Raw genomic sequence first — 19,100 nt, 5'->3', positions numbered from 1 at the left:
TATTGTTCTTTTAATTACAGTTCGGTTCTTTGTTGTGTGTGTCTAGCCGTTATTGTTCTTTTAATTACAGTTCGGTTCTTTGTTGTGTGTGTCTAGCGTTATTGTTCTTTTGACTATTGTTCGGTTCTTTGCTGTGTGTGTCTAACCGTTATTGTTCTTTTGATGACAGTTCGGTTCTTCGTTGTGTATGTGTAGCCGTTATCCTTGGATTATGTTCTTTTGATGACAGTTCGGTTCTTTGTTCCCTTGTTTTCTAGAATACAATACAAACTCCGAATTAACTTTAAACAATTATGACATACGATAAAAAATAGTTCCCCATTACCCTTAATATCAAATTCCACTTTCGGAATTATCGAAGGACTGCTCAATTTTGACAAACAGTGCATCCCATTGAAGACTTTACCCTATCCATCCTCGTATCCTACATGGACTTTATTCTACATATGTGTTATTTATCATGATACTTTTGATTGTTCTGTCCTATATAACCTTATTAGTTCAAGAGTAGAACTCTAGATAAAGTGTATCACGTTGAAATATATGTATTTACTTTTCTCATATTAAACAAACATCAACACAACCGTCCAAACATCCACCATTTTCCGTCCTTATCCAAGGTTCCGAAAACCATACCAGAGAAAATAGTACCGAACCATAAACCTGTTCCAAGGGAAGAGACCATTAAGCTGAGTACAACCACCGTAATTATGCATAGACTGCTCGTAACAGTACTGTGATATATACTCATTGTGTTTAAACAACAGGTAGGGATTTACGATGGATCAATTATTTATAAATATGAAATAGGCGCAAATGAGACTGTATCCACCAAAATCCAAGCAACAAACAATTAAGCTTCTACAGGTCACCACAAGGTCGCCAATGATGGAGTACCGAATAGCCTCGAAATAAATGAAGTGAAACTGTTCATAAATCGGCCTTAATCTATAGAAACATATGTAAAACGAATAACAATGGATATAAAAAACGACAAAAACTTGACTACAGGTTCTTGGCTAGGGACCGGCACATAAAGTATGTGGCGGGGTTAAACATTTTTATGAGCGCTCAACTCTCTCCCTTACCTATGACAGCGGTCGAAAAATACAACAATAAAACGAACTATAAATATCTATCGAATTGAGACCGATACAGGACAAACGACAAGAAGCCGTATCTACCTCAAAGAGTACCCGCTTGGAAAGGTGAGCTATTGCCACCACTTGGCGTCCACCGCCGTCTTCGTTGTTAACGATTTTTCAGAACTCTTTTCCTCTGAGACTATTGGTACAATTAGGGCCAAACTCGGTATGTTCCTTAGGGTATTGTGCTCACAACATGGCCGCTGTTACTGAAATAGATCATAGGCGTCAGAAAAAATTCATATGCATATATCTCCAAAAACAGTTAGGTGAAACAAACGTCTGACAAGGGTAAAAGTGTTCAGCATGACGAGGTCTATCTGTGGTCATTTTTTCGTGTAAACTTGTTCAGCCATGTTGGAGTTACAGCTTTTTTTCCACGTTTTTATTTGGGAGCTATTTTCGACTGAAACTACTTGAACAATTAAAACCAAACTTGGTATAAATGTTCCTTGTGCATAGAACCAATGTGGGGGGTTTTGGGGGAATAAAATGCAGGGTAGAATAGTGTGGCAGGGGATAAAAAGGCATGGTAGAATATTGTGTGGCAGGGGAATAAAAGTCACGGTAAAATACTGTGTGTGGCAGGGGAAGAAAAGGCAGGGTAGAATACTCTGTGGCAGTGTTGAATACTGCGTATGGCAGAGGAATAAAAGCCTTGATGTGAAGAATATACCCACAACGCAGAAGATTTTTATTCTTGTTTTAAGATGCCTTGACTGTTTCCTTTACATGAACTCTCTACTTGCTGACCTATTCCTTCATTCTTATGAGGCTGACTTTATAGCTGATCCAAAAAGGAATATCGTTCAGCCAGATCATTTAATCTCGGTTTCCACTATATAGATGACGTATGATCTTTAAACATTCACAATTTCGGGAATTTGATACATCGCATCTAATCCAAAGAACTTGAGATAAAGGAATTTACACACATTGTGAAGTCAGCCTCATATCTTGACCTACACTTAGAAATCGATGGTAAGGGAAAACTATTGACCAAACGTTACCACAAACGTGATGACTTTTCATTCAGATTTGTCAATTTTCCTGTCACCTGCAGCAACACCCCTTCGGCACCTGCGTATGGAGTATTCATATGACAACTCATACGTTAAGCCAGAGCTTGTCGAAACTACCCACACTTTTTGTATCGCGCTAGAACTCTAACAAGTAGGCTTCTAAAACAGGGCTATGTTGCTACAAAATTGAAGTCATCACTACAGAAGTTTTATGGCCGTCATCATGAACTCGTGGATCGTTACGGTGTATCCATCTGCACCATGAAAACTGATTTGTTCAACTTGTCATAGTTTTTCTTTCCTAGAAAAGCAGAGGACGCTTACAATACCGGTGCACCTGGTCTATGAAAATTTGATATAGTAAAAACATGGCCGTTGTTACTAAAAATAGACCATCATGCAAATAACTCAAAATTTGATGCGTTAAGCTAAATCTGATAGAGGGCAAATTTAATCAGCATGATGGGATGGACCAATGCCTAAATTTTTAGACGGATCCGGTGACGAATGATTGAGTTATGGGTCCTGAAATGGATTTTTGTTAAATCTTCTCTTAGACAACTTGTAGGATGGATTGTAGCCGAACATGATATGAATGTATGTTAGGATATCCTTAACATTTTTTATCTGTCGAAAACATAGCCACTACTACTATAAATTGACAACTTGTTGAAATTACTTGAAAACCAAAGGGTTTAGCCTAATTCGACCTATGCCGATATTTTTATAAAGATCTGTTGCTCAATGTTGGAGTTATTTCCATTGAAGAATAAAAAAATGACAATTAGAGATTTATTTTAAAATATGAAAACCGGGTAGATAACAAAGATGTTCTGTATTGTTTAAATGATTCTTTTAACAATAGTACGGTAAGGTCAAGAGTCCAGCTTTAGAAAGTTATAGACTATTTTTGACCAGGTGAGCGATTCAGGCTTTGTAGAGCCTCTTGTTTTATTATCATACTACAGAAACTGCATTGTGTATTATATACTCCTTCTTTACATGGTTAGGATATCCGTATATATTTACATGAGAAACGATCGTATCAATTTTTAATTAGAATTGTAAATTGCCCTTTCATGTACAGTAATATTCATCTGAACCAGCTTCCCTTTTCATATACTGTTTATATTTCCCAGTTGTTATAAGGTATGCCAGAGCTAGTATCCACTCTTCTGACTTCATATGCACCACCATTGCTTAAGAGGAGACAGGCTTTTCAACACAGGGGTATAAAAGAACACGTCTCATCTCTACCTGAAAAAGCTTATTTCCGATATCCAGATATTATTGAGAATTATTCTGTTTCTGACAAACCTATTATTGACGATGGATTTTCATTATATCATTTTATTTGGATATTGTAAAGCAGTAAAGTGTTCCAAATCATCATGTGTTTATTTGGTTAAGTTATGGTGCAGCAATAAAGTGTTCCGTGCATTATCGAGTGTTTAGTTGGTAAGAATAGGATATAGCCGTTAGGTGTTCGAAGCATTTCGAGATTTTTTAGTTAGGATATGGCATAACTATAGTGTTACAAATGTTATAGGGGTATTTATTTGGTTAGGATATGGCGCAGCACTATAATGTAACTACTGTTATGGGGTATTTATTGGTTAGGATATGGCGCAGCTATATAGTGTTATAAATGTTATGGGGTAGTGTTTGGTTAGGATATGGCGCAGCTACATGTATATGGTGTAACAAGTGTTATGGGGTATTTATTGGTTAGGATATGGCGCAGCTATATAGTGTAACAAGTGTTATAGGGTAGTTTTTGGTTAGGATATGGCGCAGCTATATAGTGTAAAACGTTTTATTGGGTGGTTTTTGGTTAGGATATGGCGCAGCTACATGTATATAGTGTAACAAGTGTTATGGGGAAAGCTTTTGGTTAGGATATTGCTCAGCTATATAGTGTAACAAATGTTATAGGGTAGTTTTTGGTTAGGATATGGCGCAGCTACATGTATATAGTGTAACAAGTGTTATGGGGTAGTTTTCGGTTAGGATATGGTGCAGATATATAGTGTTACAAGTGTTATGGGGTAGTTTTCGGTTAGGGTATGGCGCAGCTATATAGTGTTACAAGTGTTATGGGGTATTTATTGGTTAGGATATGGTATAGTAACAATGTGTTCCATTCATTACTCAGTTAATGAGTACTATGTCTTCTAGAAGACCATTTCATTGCAGTTTCTAGAAAGAAGCGCCGTGTTACATTTGTATACGATAAAAGAGATCGTCCAAATACATTGTGACAAAAAAGTTGTTTTTCTTGTTCCAAAAGATACTTACCACTTCATACTTACTAGCAATGTAACGGGTGCCTTCGGCAGAGCATGACATATACCCTCACGGAGCACCTGATGTCACTTGGGAGAGGTCATATTGCTCTTGGTTTTTTATGTGATGGCTAGTTTTATTTATCTACAGTTTTTATATGTAGTTGTATTTTATTTTTTTCTTTTATATAAAGTATGTAGATCGTCTCTGTTTCATGTTTACACAAAATGTTCGATTTTGATGTACTTTCTTATTGGTCCTATTATTGACGCTTGTGTATTTTTTTTACGATATTTTGGATCATTACATCCATTTATGAAATGTTAAGAGTAATAAGTAAGTGAATCGATAAACATGATGCCCAATAATTGTATTTGATTAAATATGATTATTTTATTTTAAGAGGCTGTCCATGTAGAAACCAGGTTGTTCACATAAAATAGGTGGCACAAGGTTAATCTCATCTCTCTGATTTTTTTTTTGTTCCAATGTAATTTTTGTATCATAGGTGTGCCAAATATTATAAAGATTTTTTTTTAAATCGACAACGAATGCCTCAGAAAGTTTCCCTAAAAAATCCTTAAGAAAGCAACTAAACTTTGCACAAAATAAAAGTTATCTTCCCATTTCAATGAATTTTAATGGTTTCTATGTAATTCATTTCTCTTTAACTGCTGCAGTTAATCAAAAACCAACATTCAATTCAAAATGGATGAAAATATTTAAAAAAATATTATGTGCCACAAACTGCCTGGTTTTTACATGGACGGACTTAACTCATTCTTGTTATATCTCTGTATTAAAGTGTAATCAGTAGTAGTAATATTAGACAAGAAGTAAAGTTTTGACACAGGAAATACATGCTGTTACTTGTAAAGTTTACAAGGGTATAGCTGGCATTGTTTTAGCAATACAAATATCTGTCTCCACAACAGTTACCGTCAAAAACACACCATACATCACATTGACACGTCACGGGTATATTGGCTGGGCTTACCCAAAGACATCCCCTGGTACAAGATGATAACGCAACTAAAACAAAGCAAGTATAAATCAAGTCTTTTCTCAATCGACTTATGAAACAAATATGTCTTTACTTATCGCATCCTTAAGTCCAATCATATCCATTTATATGTACAACTTATGAAATATATTAACAAAAAAAGTAATTTTAACCACACACACAGACAGACAAACACAAACAATAACTGGCCGTTCTTTTAATTTGAAGATAAAATTACGCGGGCAATTACAAAGGATAAAAAATTTCAATTTTCAATGTCCCAGCCGTGTACTTATTATAACGGAGAGAGAAAACATAGGAACATTTTACCAGGACTGAGTAAAAATATAGGAACATTTTACCAGGACTGAGTGAAAATATAGGAACATTTTACCAGGACTGAGTGAAAATCAAAGTTCATAAATCATGTTTATAGGTTAATGAAATGAAATGATTAAACAATTGCATACCTATTTTTTGAAAATAAACAGTGTCAAAGGGAAATTACAGTCATATTGCGCCAATGATAATATCACTATATCGGCCTTGGTGCAGTATGTAAAATAACACCTCAATTAAAACTAATACTTAAGACCACAAGAAAAAATATTACTATATGACAAAACGGTTATAGCATGAATATGGGTCTAATAGTATAAGGTATAAATACTAATAGTAAAATAACAGTGAAATGAATAAAAAAGAATATTGACTATCTAAAATAGGATATTCATTTTGCGTTATACAGAAAATGGGTTATAATACATATCTTTTAAAAGAATCCTGAAAAGTATATCGTCCAATCAAATCACTATGTGTAAATGAGGAGACTACATACAGCATATGTTTTAAAGTTGTGGAACATATATAAATCTAACTCCTTAGTAATTTGATCTATGACACTGATCAGTTAAAGGTTTGAATAGTCAGGAAAAATTCATGATGTCTCAAAAAATATATTTCGTGTACATGTAAATATAATTAAATACACACATTTATATAACCGTCGAAAACTTTGTCTTGACCTGTACGGAGTATGGCTCAAACTAAGGCGAAAACCCTTTGATTTTTGATGGGAAATGCTTAGAGGAATTTATATAAAAAAAATTCTGACCCAAACCTTTTTGAAAATAAATATTGGCCGTAAACACGGTGAAACTAGAAATTTTGTTCCCGAGATATCTTCAAAGTCATACCCAACCCGCCTTTCAGTATCAAAAACCTTATAACTGGTAATTTTTGCGGATCATTTCCGGTTTGATGTCAAAAACGTGTATTTTGACCTCTTAATCTAAATGTTGCGGTCTGTAACAGAACTTCGAAATGTCATGATGTACTTTCGATGTACTTTAGGTAAACTTTTTTACGACTTTAAGTTTTTGTAGTGGCGCAAAATACCCCCCCCCCCAACACACACACACACACAAAAAAACAAAACAAAACAAAACAAAAACAAAAACAAACAAAAAACAAACAAACAAAACAAGCAAACAAAAAAAAATAAAACAATACATAGTCATAGTCGTCAATTTATTCCGTAGACGTCACTTAATCTCTTATCAGCTTTACAATAAGTATATTTACCATCACATGTTGTTCCCCAATAACCAGAGGTACATTGACAACTGTAAGATGAACCGACTACACTACAAGTGCCACCATTCAGGCATGGTCCAGATGAACATGGTGTTACTATTGAAAATGTTGACATATAGTAGATTTAACGAAAAATCGATATTAAATCGTTAAAGAAAAAAACTGGACAAAGAACGGAAATAACTTGTAATCTAAATATAGAATGAAATAAAATGTAAGATACGGAGTCAAAGCTCCGTCGTTTGTTATAAGTTGTCAATAAATATTGCCATAGAATATCAACTTCGTTCTAAGAACATAAAAGCTCTTTCATAAAACAGTTAAGTACCAGTCCACATAAAATCCAGACACTACCAATGGTAACGTGATTCATGGTGAAGAAAAACCGATCAAACAAATGAAGCTTTTTCAGTCTACATATGTTATACTTTCACAAAGCAATAATCATTTCTGCATTCAGATCTGCACTTTTAGATAATCATACATCTATCACCCACTAAAATCAACGATTTAAACCTAATCAAGAACGATAACTCTTGCAAAATGCCAATTTCATGTACCATCTACATAACTTTTTTTCTCAAAAGCGCATAAAAAACTAAGACTGGTTATGTGATCAGTAATTGTTTCTGAACAAGAAATACAACCGAATTTGGTGGGTTTTTGACATGCATGAATCACCTTCTGTCTGATTTTTATAATGACAGCTACTTAAATGTATAAATATTAGGAATAAATATTATGAATAAATATTATAAATAAATATCAGGAATAAATACTAGGAATAAATATCAGGAATACATATCAGGAATAAATATTATGAATAAATATTATTAATAAATATCATGAATAAATATTATGAATAAATATCAGGAATACATACCAGGAATATATATCAGGAATAAATTTTAGGAATACATATCAGAAAAATAAATATTAGGAATAAATATCAGGAAAATATACCAGGAATACATACCAGGAATATCAGATATAAATATTAGGAATGAATATCAGGAATAAATATTAGGAAAAAGAATTTTTATGGCATAACTTCATGGAAATACATCATATTAGTACCACAACTACACGTCATTTTATAAAAACTGCTGAAATTGTAAATTTTAATGTTTTTTGGGACGTATTTAAAATCAAGAAAAAAAAAACACCGAAGAAACAACTTTATATTCTTACGCATGATTGACTATGTAATAATAAATGTTTGAACAAAATATGAAGTTGTTTCTTGGGTGTGGATACCATCGCCTCGCCAAAATATGACAGGAAAGGGTACAAAATTGACATAGTATCTGAATTTTGGTAATTATAAAACTTCAAGCAAATATTTTGTCCTTTCGATGTAAAAAAATATTAGAAATCTGTCTTATCAATTGTTGTGGACTCAGGTCTCCAAATGTCTCCAAATTCACAATTAAATCGTTCACCTTTCAATTGTATTTTAGGCCAATGAGAACCTGTATCGCCTATTCTCCTTTGTGCCTCGTTTTTATTTAAATTAAGTACACTACTTTTTTTCTTGGCCGTTATTTCAAAAAGCTTCTTTTAATTAGCAGTGTTTATAAAATTCAGACAGGAGGTGATTCATGCTTGCCAAATACCAACCAAATTCACTTTTATTTCATATTCAGAAACAGTTGGGGCCTATAGACCACATAACAAGTGTTAGTTAGATTTTCGGTTTTTGCTCTTTCTAGATAAAAAATATCGATTGCTCATGAAATTGGCAATTTGAAAGAGGCATTATTATTGATTATGTTAGATTTGGCTGATTTTAGTTAGAAATGAATGTATGAATTCTAAAAAGAAACTTAGACTATCTAAATACAGAAAGGACTATCGTAAAATGTAGCATATGTAGAACGAAAAAGCGTCGATGTTCCGTTGGCTTTTCTACACCATGAATCACCTATACCGTAGGTAGTGTCTGAATTTTACATGGATTTGTACTTAAGCCGTTATTTTTTAATCGACTTTTTTTTACCCAACTGTGCCCTGTGGTAGAAGATAGAGGGATAAATGTAGGAAAGTAGGAGCAGCCATGTATAAACTCTCAGACCATATATAGAAGAATATACGTTAATGCATCTTGGATGACTGAAAGTGTAGTCACGTGACCATCTGATCCTTTCAAAATTTGTTTAAAGAGTTAAGACTACAATTTTATCAACGAAGATCTTAGAAGCGTACTTGAAATGCTACTTGTATAACGCTCAAGTGTTAGTCTCTGTACAAATCAAGCAGTACATGAAATATGGTACGAAAAAACCACCATTTTGAAAATGTAAGTTGACCATTTGCACCACCAGAATCAAGAAGACAAGATTTTACATATTACGTTTGTAAACTGAGTTATAATTTCATTGAAATGACCACAAATGAATATTTAAAGAGAAAATATCTCAGTATAAAACCTCACATTTTCTTTTGTGAACAAATCTGGTGATAGTGGTATTTTCAAATAGATAAATCATCCTTGAAATTGATTAAATGACAGATATACAGTGTATATAAGGGGAATGGCTAGGGTGAATATGTCAATGATCTGGATGAAAAATGTCAGTGTATGGTCATGCATGCATGTTTCTGAATTTTCCCAATTTCCCTGACTCGTACAATTACTACCACTTACTTATTTCTTCAATAGGTGAATTACCCATACAAAACAGTAAATTTTATGCATTGTATTGAAAAACCCGAAATAGCAACCTAAAATCAAATCGGTCTTCGATTTTTGGCGATAACAGTAGATCACAAAAATGAATCTAGAACGAGATTTCTAGAAAGATTGTAAGTACAATTTTCTCAATTGAATTTCGTTTTTTTTTCAGTATATTAAGTTTATGAGAATGAAATGTATTTCATTTCATAATTAGAAACGTTAGATTTCATAACTGACTGTTATGGGATGAGCTATAAACATTTTGTTTTACCTTGACACTGGTCCCCAGAGAAACCAGCCGGGCAACTACACGTAAACGATGTGGCATCAAGGGGGTCGCAGACACCTCCGTTCGAACAAGGATTCGGGTTACACACATATGCTAAAGATAAAAAAAGTCCATAAAACCGGAACTTCACTGCCTTTTCACCGGCAAGAATAATTGAATATAAATAAATCTTGTCTAACATGTTTGAAACTCTCAACAATCTTTATTGATCGTCTTCCAATTAACCAATCAAAAAGTAAGTGCGCCTAGTAACAGATTGTACTTCTACCCTGACATCAAACTTTAAGCCTAAACAACAATGTATATATTTTATTAAATAAACTTTTGTGATACTACTCTATGCAGATTATAGTACGAATAAAAAATAATCTTTGTTTAAACCAGTTTACCATTACAAGTGGGACCGGAATAACCAGTTGAACAGTTACATGTGAACTCTGTAGGACCTGTCGGAGTGCACTGTCCTCCATTCGAGCATGGGGTTCCGTCACAGATAGAAGCTAAAATTAAAAATTTGTTTGTTTGTTTGTTGGGGTTTAACGTCCGAGCAGCAATATTTCAGCTATATTCAGACGATGAACATGAAATGGATGATAAAATGAACATGAAATGATGATGAAATGAAAAAGGGACGGGACACAAGGACAATGGGGTCGACAAATTTTGATTGCCACTGGAAATAGGGAGGGATGGGTAGGGTCGGGCAATTTGGCCTCCTGTGGCGGAGTCCTATGGTTCCTACTCCGGGAGAATACCATAGTAGGGTTCTTTAACGTGCGAGGAACGTAGCATCTTTCCCAACACGGTGCATCACTATGGTTTGCGGTTAGGTTTTCCGTATTATAGCCTGACAACCCCAGCGTGTAACACGCCAGGGGTACCCCATTCCACCACCTGGGGCACACATCCCAGTTGCTCTGTGGGCAGAGCGCCCTAGCCCCGGCTAGGGTTCTGAGCACTATTTAGTCGCCTTTTACGACAAGCTTAGCGCTGCTGTAGGCCTATTCTTTTGACACCCGGACCAGCACGGGGCAAAATTAAAAATACATATCCCTCAAAAAGTTTTAAATGAAAATCTCATTGCACAGTGTATCATCACAATATAACTGCATTTCATACTCTTACAAAATATCCAATGTTAGTTTTTTTTCAGCGCATGATTTTCCTATTTAATGTACGTGAACTTGCGTTTTTAGGCTTTACAAAAGTAATAAAAGGTTTCCATGACAATAAGGATATATTTAGGAATCTTGTTTTTCATTTCTAAGTTAATAAATTTGGCTACTCTGCTGGTAATCATAACCGTCATTTCTATTGGATAATATTTCACATGACTATAACAACGCTTTATAAATATCTGCCAAAATATTCTTGACAATATAGTAATTGTAATCAAAAGACAAAAAAACAAAAAAACAAAACAAAACAAAATATAAGCTCCTAAATTGATCAGATATATTGAGTACACCATTATCTTAATTATAAATGCCTAAAATATGTTTTATTTTGTTTGTTTGTTGGGGTTTAACGCCCGAACAGCAATATTTCAGCTATATTCAGACGATGAACATGAAGTGAATGATAAAATGAACATGAAATGGTAATGAAACGAAAAATGGGATGGGACACAAAGACAATGGAGTCGACAAATTTTGATTGCCACTGGAAATAAGGAGAGGTGGGTAGGGTCGGGCAATTTAGCCTTCTGTGGCAGAGCCCTATGGTTCCTACTCCGGGAGAATACCACAGTAAGGTTTTTTAACGTGCGAGGAACGTGTCATCTTTCCCAACACGGTGCACCACTATGGTTTGCGGTCAGGTTTTTCGTATTATAGCCTGACAACCCCAGCATGTAACACGCCAGGGGTACCCCCATTCCACCACCTGGGGCACACAACCCAGTTGCTCTGTGGGTGAGCGCCCTAGCCCCCGGCTAAGGGTATGAGCACTATTTAGTCGCCTTTTACAACAAGCTTAGCGCTGCTGCAGGCCTTTTCTTTTGACACCCGAACCTGCACGGGGCGCCTAAAATATGAATTTTACAGTGTCGGTATGTTGTGAACGAACAATTTGGTTTGATATTCATACCAATTTTCTAGGGGAAAGGGTATTATTTTAATTTTTTTTAAAAATTCTTTCTTGTAAATTAGTATCTCGTGGTTTATTGATGTCGAAAAAAAATTATCTATCGAATGATACAAAATCTAAGAAGCATTTGTTGAGCAATACGTTGCAGAGTCGAATTTACGCAACTTTCTACGGGAAAATGTTTTGGATAAATTCTGACAATTAAAACCGCCACAAGTCATTAAAAGATCCCTAAAAGTATGCATCGTGATGATACTAAACAGAAAATACCAAATAAATCATTTCTTAGTGTTACCTAAGTGTTACCGCAACTTTCTTGATACCATTGTAAACCTGAGACATTGGAATACATGTTGATAACTATGTCAGTTTACCTCTTTTTGGAGAAGGAAGAAGACCGAAGAATAAAATGAAAAAATAAAAGCGGATTTTTGCCTCATCGAGGTATAAAAATAGTCCGAAAGTACAAAACTGCTTCATTTGTTTTTTGGCAACAAAATGATTCGTAAATAGAAGGTATAAGGGTAGCTGAAAAGCTATTATGGTTAATGGGTGGGTGCACGGGGGTTAGCTCAGCCCACGTACTAATTGGATAATTGGCTTAATAAAAATGTGTCAATAAAACACATTAATGTCTAGTTATGTAGGCCATGATTGTCGCTTTAATTTTTGCGATATAATATAATAATTCATATGATTAAATGTGGTTTTAATCAACCTTATAAAAGCTTAAATGTTTTAATACTACATTACTGAATAAGAGATTCAATGAAATACTCATTTTATAACACCATCTATAATTACAGATTCAATATCCTTACCATCACACTGTGGTCCGGAGTAAGCTGATGTACAGCTACACTCATACATTGTTGTATTAAGAGGAACACATTGTCCGCCATTGTAACATGTAGCTCCGTCGCAAACAGAAACTAAAAACAAAACTTCATGTGTGATATGTTAAAATATTACGGATTAAGAAAGGTATCATTCAAAAGAGGACATGCAGTATGGATTTACTAACCAGTACGTACACGTAAGTTAGGAGTCAGAAATTGACATAGCCGTGAAAAAGTCCATTCATTATTGAGAAGAAAATTGATGACGTTACCTATAGAGAGATCTATACGTCAGCTAGAGTCTATCTAAGCTTGCATTGTACTTTAGAAGGATTCTACCATCATGGACAATACAGTATCCCGGAGAGTCATACTGGCATAGCAGCAGAGGAAGAAGATAAACATTTAATTAGCTATTCAAGTAGTAGAGACTATGTAGGTTTTTCGTAAAAAGGCGATATTTATACACGGGACATACTTTATGTACTTATTCGTTCACAATAAGCATAAGCAACCCATATTGATAGGAACAAGAAACGTTTTGCGTGTCTGGAACATTAATCATTATCAATCAGGCTTTTGAACCGGGTTATTTTGCTACGGTACTAAAATCATCACTGCAGAAGGTTTATAGTCGTCTTTTGAATTTGTGAATCGTTATGATGTATCCATCTGCACCATGAGGATCTATTTTTTTCACCGTTTCATAGTTAGCCTTTACTCTTTCGTCTACACAGAACTTGACTTTTTATGAACAATTCTTGCATGGCGTTTGTTTATAAAAAAGACTCCATCAGTACACCTGGTACATACTCATGGCGTTTGTTTATAAAAAAGACTCCATCAGTACACCTGGTACATACTCATGGCGTTTGTTTATAAAAAAAGACTCCATCAGTGCACCTGGTACATACTCATGGCGTTTGTGTATAAAAAAGACTCCATCAGTGCACCTGGTACATACTCATGGCGTTTGTTTATAAAAGTCTCCATCAGTGCACCTGGTACACACTCATGGCGTTTGTTTATAAAAAAGACTCCATCAGTGCACCTGGTACACACTCATGGCGTTTGTTTATAAAAAAAGACTCCATCAGTGCACCTGGTACATACTCATGGCGTTTGTTTATAAAAAAGACTCCATCAGTGCACCTGGTACATACTCATGGCGTTTGTTGATAAAAGACTCCATCAGTGCACCTGGTACATACTCATGGCGTTTGTTTATAAAAAAGACTCCATCAGTGCACCTGGTACACACTCATGGCGTTTGTTTATAAAAATGACTCCATCAGTACATCTGGTACATACTCATGGCGTTTGTTTATAAAAAAGACTCCATCAGTGCACCTGGTACATACTCATAGTTTGTAATAAAAAAGACTCCATCAGTGCACCTGGTACATACTCATGGCGTTTGTTTATAAAAAAGACTCCATCAGTACACCTGGTACATACTCATGGCGTTTGTTTATAAAAAAGACTCCATCAGTACACCTGGTACATACTCATGGCGTTTGTTTATAAAAAAAGACTTCATCAGTGCACCTGGTACATACTCATGGCGTTTGTGTATAAAAAAGACTCCATCAGTGCACCTGGTACATACTCATGGCGTTTGTTTATAAAAGTCTCCATCAGTGCACCTGGTACACACTCATGGCGTTTGTTTATAAAAAAGACTCCATCAGTGCACCTGGTACACACTCATGGCGTTTGTTTATAAAAAAGACTCCATCAGTGCACCTGGTACATACTCATGGCGTTTGTTGATAAAAGACTCCATCAGTGCACCTGGTACATACTCATGGCGTTTGCTTATAAAAAAGACTCCATCAGTGCACCTGGTACACACTCATGGGGTTTGTTTATAAAAATGACTCCATCAGTACACCTGGTACATACTCATGGCGTTTGTTTATAAAAAAGACTCCATCAGTGCACCTGGTACATACTCATAGTTTGTAATAAAAAAGACTCCATCAGTGCACCTGGTACATACTCATGGCGTTTGTTTATAAAAAAGACTCCATCAGTGCACCTGGTACATACTCATGGCGTTTGTTTATAAAAGTCTCCATCAGTGCACCTGGTACACACTCATGGCGTTTGTTTATAAAAAAAGACTCCATCAGTGCACCTGGTACACACTCATGACGTTTGTTTATAAAGAAGACTCCATCAGTGCACCTGGTACACACTCATGGCGTTTGTTTATAAAGAACACTCCATCACTGCACCTGGTACACACTCATGGCGTTTGGTGATAAAAGACTCCATCAGTGCACCTGGTACATACTCATGGCGTTTGTTTATAAAAGACTCCATCAGTGCACCTGGTACATACTCATAGTTTGTAATCCAGGAAGCTCATTTAATATCGTTGTTTTGTGCGCGTTATTAAGATTATTTCATGTTCTTTATTGTCTGCTTTCCCTGTCTAATCTTATTGTGCGTGTCTGCTTTCCCTGTCTAATCTATATCTTTAAATTCTTTTGATTAAAAACTCGAATCTTTGTTTGATTATTCACAATGACACATCTATTGTGAATTATGCATTAACAACCAAAATCAACAACGATAAGAAACGTTTTACACATGGCTGGAAACCTCTTCAGTTTGAAATTCCAGCCACATGTAATATAAAGAAAAAGGTATTTTTTTTATGTAGGTCATTCATTGACAAAATATGTTAAAAGATTTATTGTTTCATTCATACGTCAACATCAAATGCTAGCAGCGATAGGAGCAAGAAATGTTTCACGTGCATGGAATAATATTACAAGTTCAACTATGTATGACACTTATTAAAGTTACAAAATTTTAAATACATAACAACTTATTGAAAATAAAATGATTTATAAGGCCAAAGTTTCCCCTTTGGTGACCCATGAATGTGAGTTGACCAATAAAACTGTTAGAAAGGGGTCACATGACACTTACACTATATCACTATCAAGTAGAAGTCTATTTTTATTACTGGTGATTTTTTTTATTTTTTTGCGTTGCTTATCGTTTTATTTTTATGTGCGTGAATTGAAGCTGATAATTTGACTCAAGGAATATTTTTGACCGTGTTTGTGACTTCACTTATGCGCTGGATTCTTTAAACTTTCATTTTGTTCCGTTTGTCTTCATCATGACCTTTGGACTTGGATGACGCTGTTTGTAAATACAAACACATGTTAAGTTTACATTTACTTTTATCATGTGCAATTGGACGCAACATGCGTTGCTTCGGAATATAGTGCCATCATTTTTTTGGTGATTTATTTTGATTAGTGACGTTGTTGAACGAGCAATATACTCTTTACTGGTTATGCAATATTTGTTGTTGCTTCATATGAAGTTATATTTAGACTATCTGGACTGCGCATGTGTGCTACCTCTCCGGAAATATGAAATCCGAACATGGTTTACCAAGTTGCAATTATAGGACATAGCTATATATGTAGATTGAGGAATTTCTGTCGTTCATCCAATTATCATACTAATTTATCACAATGCATTCAATATTTACTTTCGTTGTCAAGGAGGCCTTACTGTACCACAATTAATTCATCAGAGATCAGATCTGTACGATTTTTCATCTCTACCACTACTACCAGACATCGTGTATCTTCAACTTGGTGGCAACGGTCGCTCAAATTCACCAGTAAATGAGGTGGTAAACAATATTATCGCTTTTTCCAACTATTTACACTACTGTTTGGGTGTTAAATTAGTAATTATTGGTGAACTTTTGCATCGAGCAGAAGGACCCCGTGTCGATGGTTATTTTAACCAGAGAGTAATATACAAGAACACTTGTCTTCAAACTACCATTTTTACCAAGACCTTAGACCACATCATCTTCTGGCACCATCGTGGCTTCTGGAAGGATTGCAGTCACTTAGGATGGGATTGTGTACACCTCAACCACCACGGGATGCCAAAATTCTCCAGGAGCGTTAGAAGTGCTATTCTTCATGCATCTCATTCGGTAATATCTATTTTGATTTACCTTTGTGTCACATTTTCATCGGCATTTCACTTATTTTGATGTCTCTTTTTTTTTGTGGCACATGGTGCTGACATGTACATGGAATATGTTCTCATATTTGACAGACATCTGGGTACATGGTACCCCCTTTTTTTGGTACATGGTGCAAGTTCTGTAGTGCCTTTGTTAATATGCACATATCTGATTTTTTATCTTTATGCTGCTTCTTGTTTATACTGTCATATTGACATATTTTTGCAGCAATTTTTTTATATGTCGGAACAATATGTTTCAGTTTAGACATAGCTCAAATTTATTGGTCATGTACATATACGTGAACACTTTATATTTTATCCCGGATGTCCAGATACATTTTACATGTACATTTTGTTGTTCCTACTAGTTAATGCAAGTTATTCTAACTTATTTTATGTTTGATAAATATATTTTGCATACACCCAATCTTCATACAGTTTTCATGAATAGCATATGATGTCAGTATACAAGTATTTGTCCATTGGTACTTCTTGTATGTTTCTAATAAACATCATTTACAAATACGAAACATGATTTTATTCAATTACATCAATGATTTTGTTTGACTATTGGTTGATTATATACATGTAACAATACATACATGTATCTTATTTCATTGAGGAATGTACCTATCAATATATTTACCAATGTCCATTTGTTCTATTAAGTGTACATAACAATGTACTTTACTCGCTGCAGGTACACATGTACATATACCAACATCTGAGCCAACCCCTATCAATATTCAGGAGACAGCAGAAAATCAGAACCGCCATATGGACCAGAACATTCCAACACCACAGATAGACACAAGTATTGATAATCAACAGAACACCACTACGTCTACTAATGTGTCTACATGTAGTAACATCAGTGCACTTATTAACAATATTTTAGGTTCTGAACCCTCAGTTAGAGAATGTAATAACATAAATGCTTCTGTACATCCACCAGTAACATATTTTACAGCAGGTATGCCTATTGATGCCCAAGTATCTAAACAAATTAGGGATAAAATATGGTGTGATGTTTTTATTGATTTATCTTTACTTTTGCCAAAAATATTGAGAATGACTCTTGGGCTGTAACAGTAACACCAGGTCAGATTTCTGTACAAAATCGTTTGCATTCATTTAAGCCAAAACAATCACTGTCTTTCTTGGATTGGAATGAGGCCTTTCACGTTTTTATGGCAATATATTTAAGAAAATTTCAAATGGAAGCCGCAAATTTACTTAAGAACATGAGTATCATAAGGGAGATATTTGAGTTACGAGGAAACGAAGCTTTCCATTATTATAATGAGTCCTTCCGAGTCTTGCGGAAAGAACATCAGCAACCATGACAAAAGGTGGTAGATAACATATACAGAAAGGCTATGTATATGAAGTCTTTCAAAGCCCCTTCAAAACAGGGTAACCGATCAATATCCCACAAACATTAGCCCTTTCTTGGTACCTCTAGACGTGGCACATGCCATGTCTACAACAAATATGAGAGTTGTGTCAGAAAAAACTGCAATTACGCCCATGCATGCAAGCTGTGTAGAGGACCACACCCTGCTTCAAAGTGCAACAGAGCTGTTGGATCAGAGAACAAAGACAAAGTCGCCCATCCCAAACCACTCCCAAGCCCAGTAAATCATGATATGTTAGAAATTGAATTGCAAGGATATGATGTACTGAAAAGGGATAAACTTATTTCTGGTTGTAGATTAGGATTCCAATTAGGCATTGTGGGTGACCAATCATCAAGAATAGAAAAAAAAACATAAATCAGCCATAACCAATTCAGACATTGTTTATGAGATATTAGCTAAGGAATCTTTGAAACAGAGAATTGCTGGCCCTTTCTTAAAAACCCCTTTACCAAAATTGGTTTGTTCACCATTAGGTTTAGTGCCTAAAAGTGTTCCTGGAACATTTCGTCTTATTCAAGACCTTTCCTTTCCCAGAGATAGTTCAGTAAACTCCTTAATTCCCAGACAGAATTCTACAGTTCAGTACCATAGTGTTGACATAGTTGTCAATCTAGTAAAACATCATGGCCGCTTTAGTAAACTCGCGAAATGTGGTATTGAAGATGCTTTTCGCATAATTCCTGTGCATCCCTCTAATTATCATTTACTTGGTTTTAC

At 35.1% G+C, this 19,100-nt stretch overlaps 1 protein-coding gene across 3 annotated transcripts in view; it reads right to left on the bottom strand.

Annotated features, from left to right (window-relative positions):
* Nucleotides 1-3,207: 3,207 nt before the first annotated feature.
* LOC148597758 (uncharacterized) overlaps nucleotides 3,208-19,100 on the bottom strand; it is a 49,439-nt gene continuing 33,546 nt past the window's right edge. For all 3 annotated transcript variants that reach the window (XM_088562415.1, XM_088562416.1, XM_088562417.1), the window contains 5 exons: nucleotides 12,928-13,038; nucleotides 10,408-10,518; nucleotides 10,001-10,111; nucleotides 7,041-7,148; nucleotides 3,208-5,485 (listed from right to left, as the gene is read on the bottom strand). In XM_088562415.1, the coding sequence (XP_088418541.1) occupies nucleotides 5,358-5,485; nucleotides 7,041-7,148; nucleotides 10,001-10,111; nucleotides 10,408-10,518; nucleotides 12,928-13,038 (569 nt within the window). In that variant the 3' untranslated portion in view covers nucleotides 3,208-5,357. The remainder of the gene's footprint in view (nucleotides 5,486-7,040; nucleotides 7,149-10,000; nucleotides 10,112-10,407; nucleotides 10,519-12,927; nucleotides 13,039-19,100) is intronic.

Source organism: Perna viridis, chromosome 14 (assembly GCF_037379345.1).
Source record: "Perna viridis isolate PV_CMFRI_1.1 ecotype Kerala chromosome 14, ASM3737934v1, whole genome shotgun sequence".
Lineage (NCBI taxonomy): Eukaryota > Metazoa > Mollusca > Bivalvia > Mytilida > Mytilidae > Perna > Perna viridis.
The sequence above is the reverse complement of the archived record's forward strand: the minus strand, read 5'-3'. Positions and strand labels throughout refer to the sequence as shown.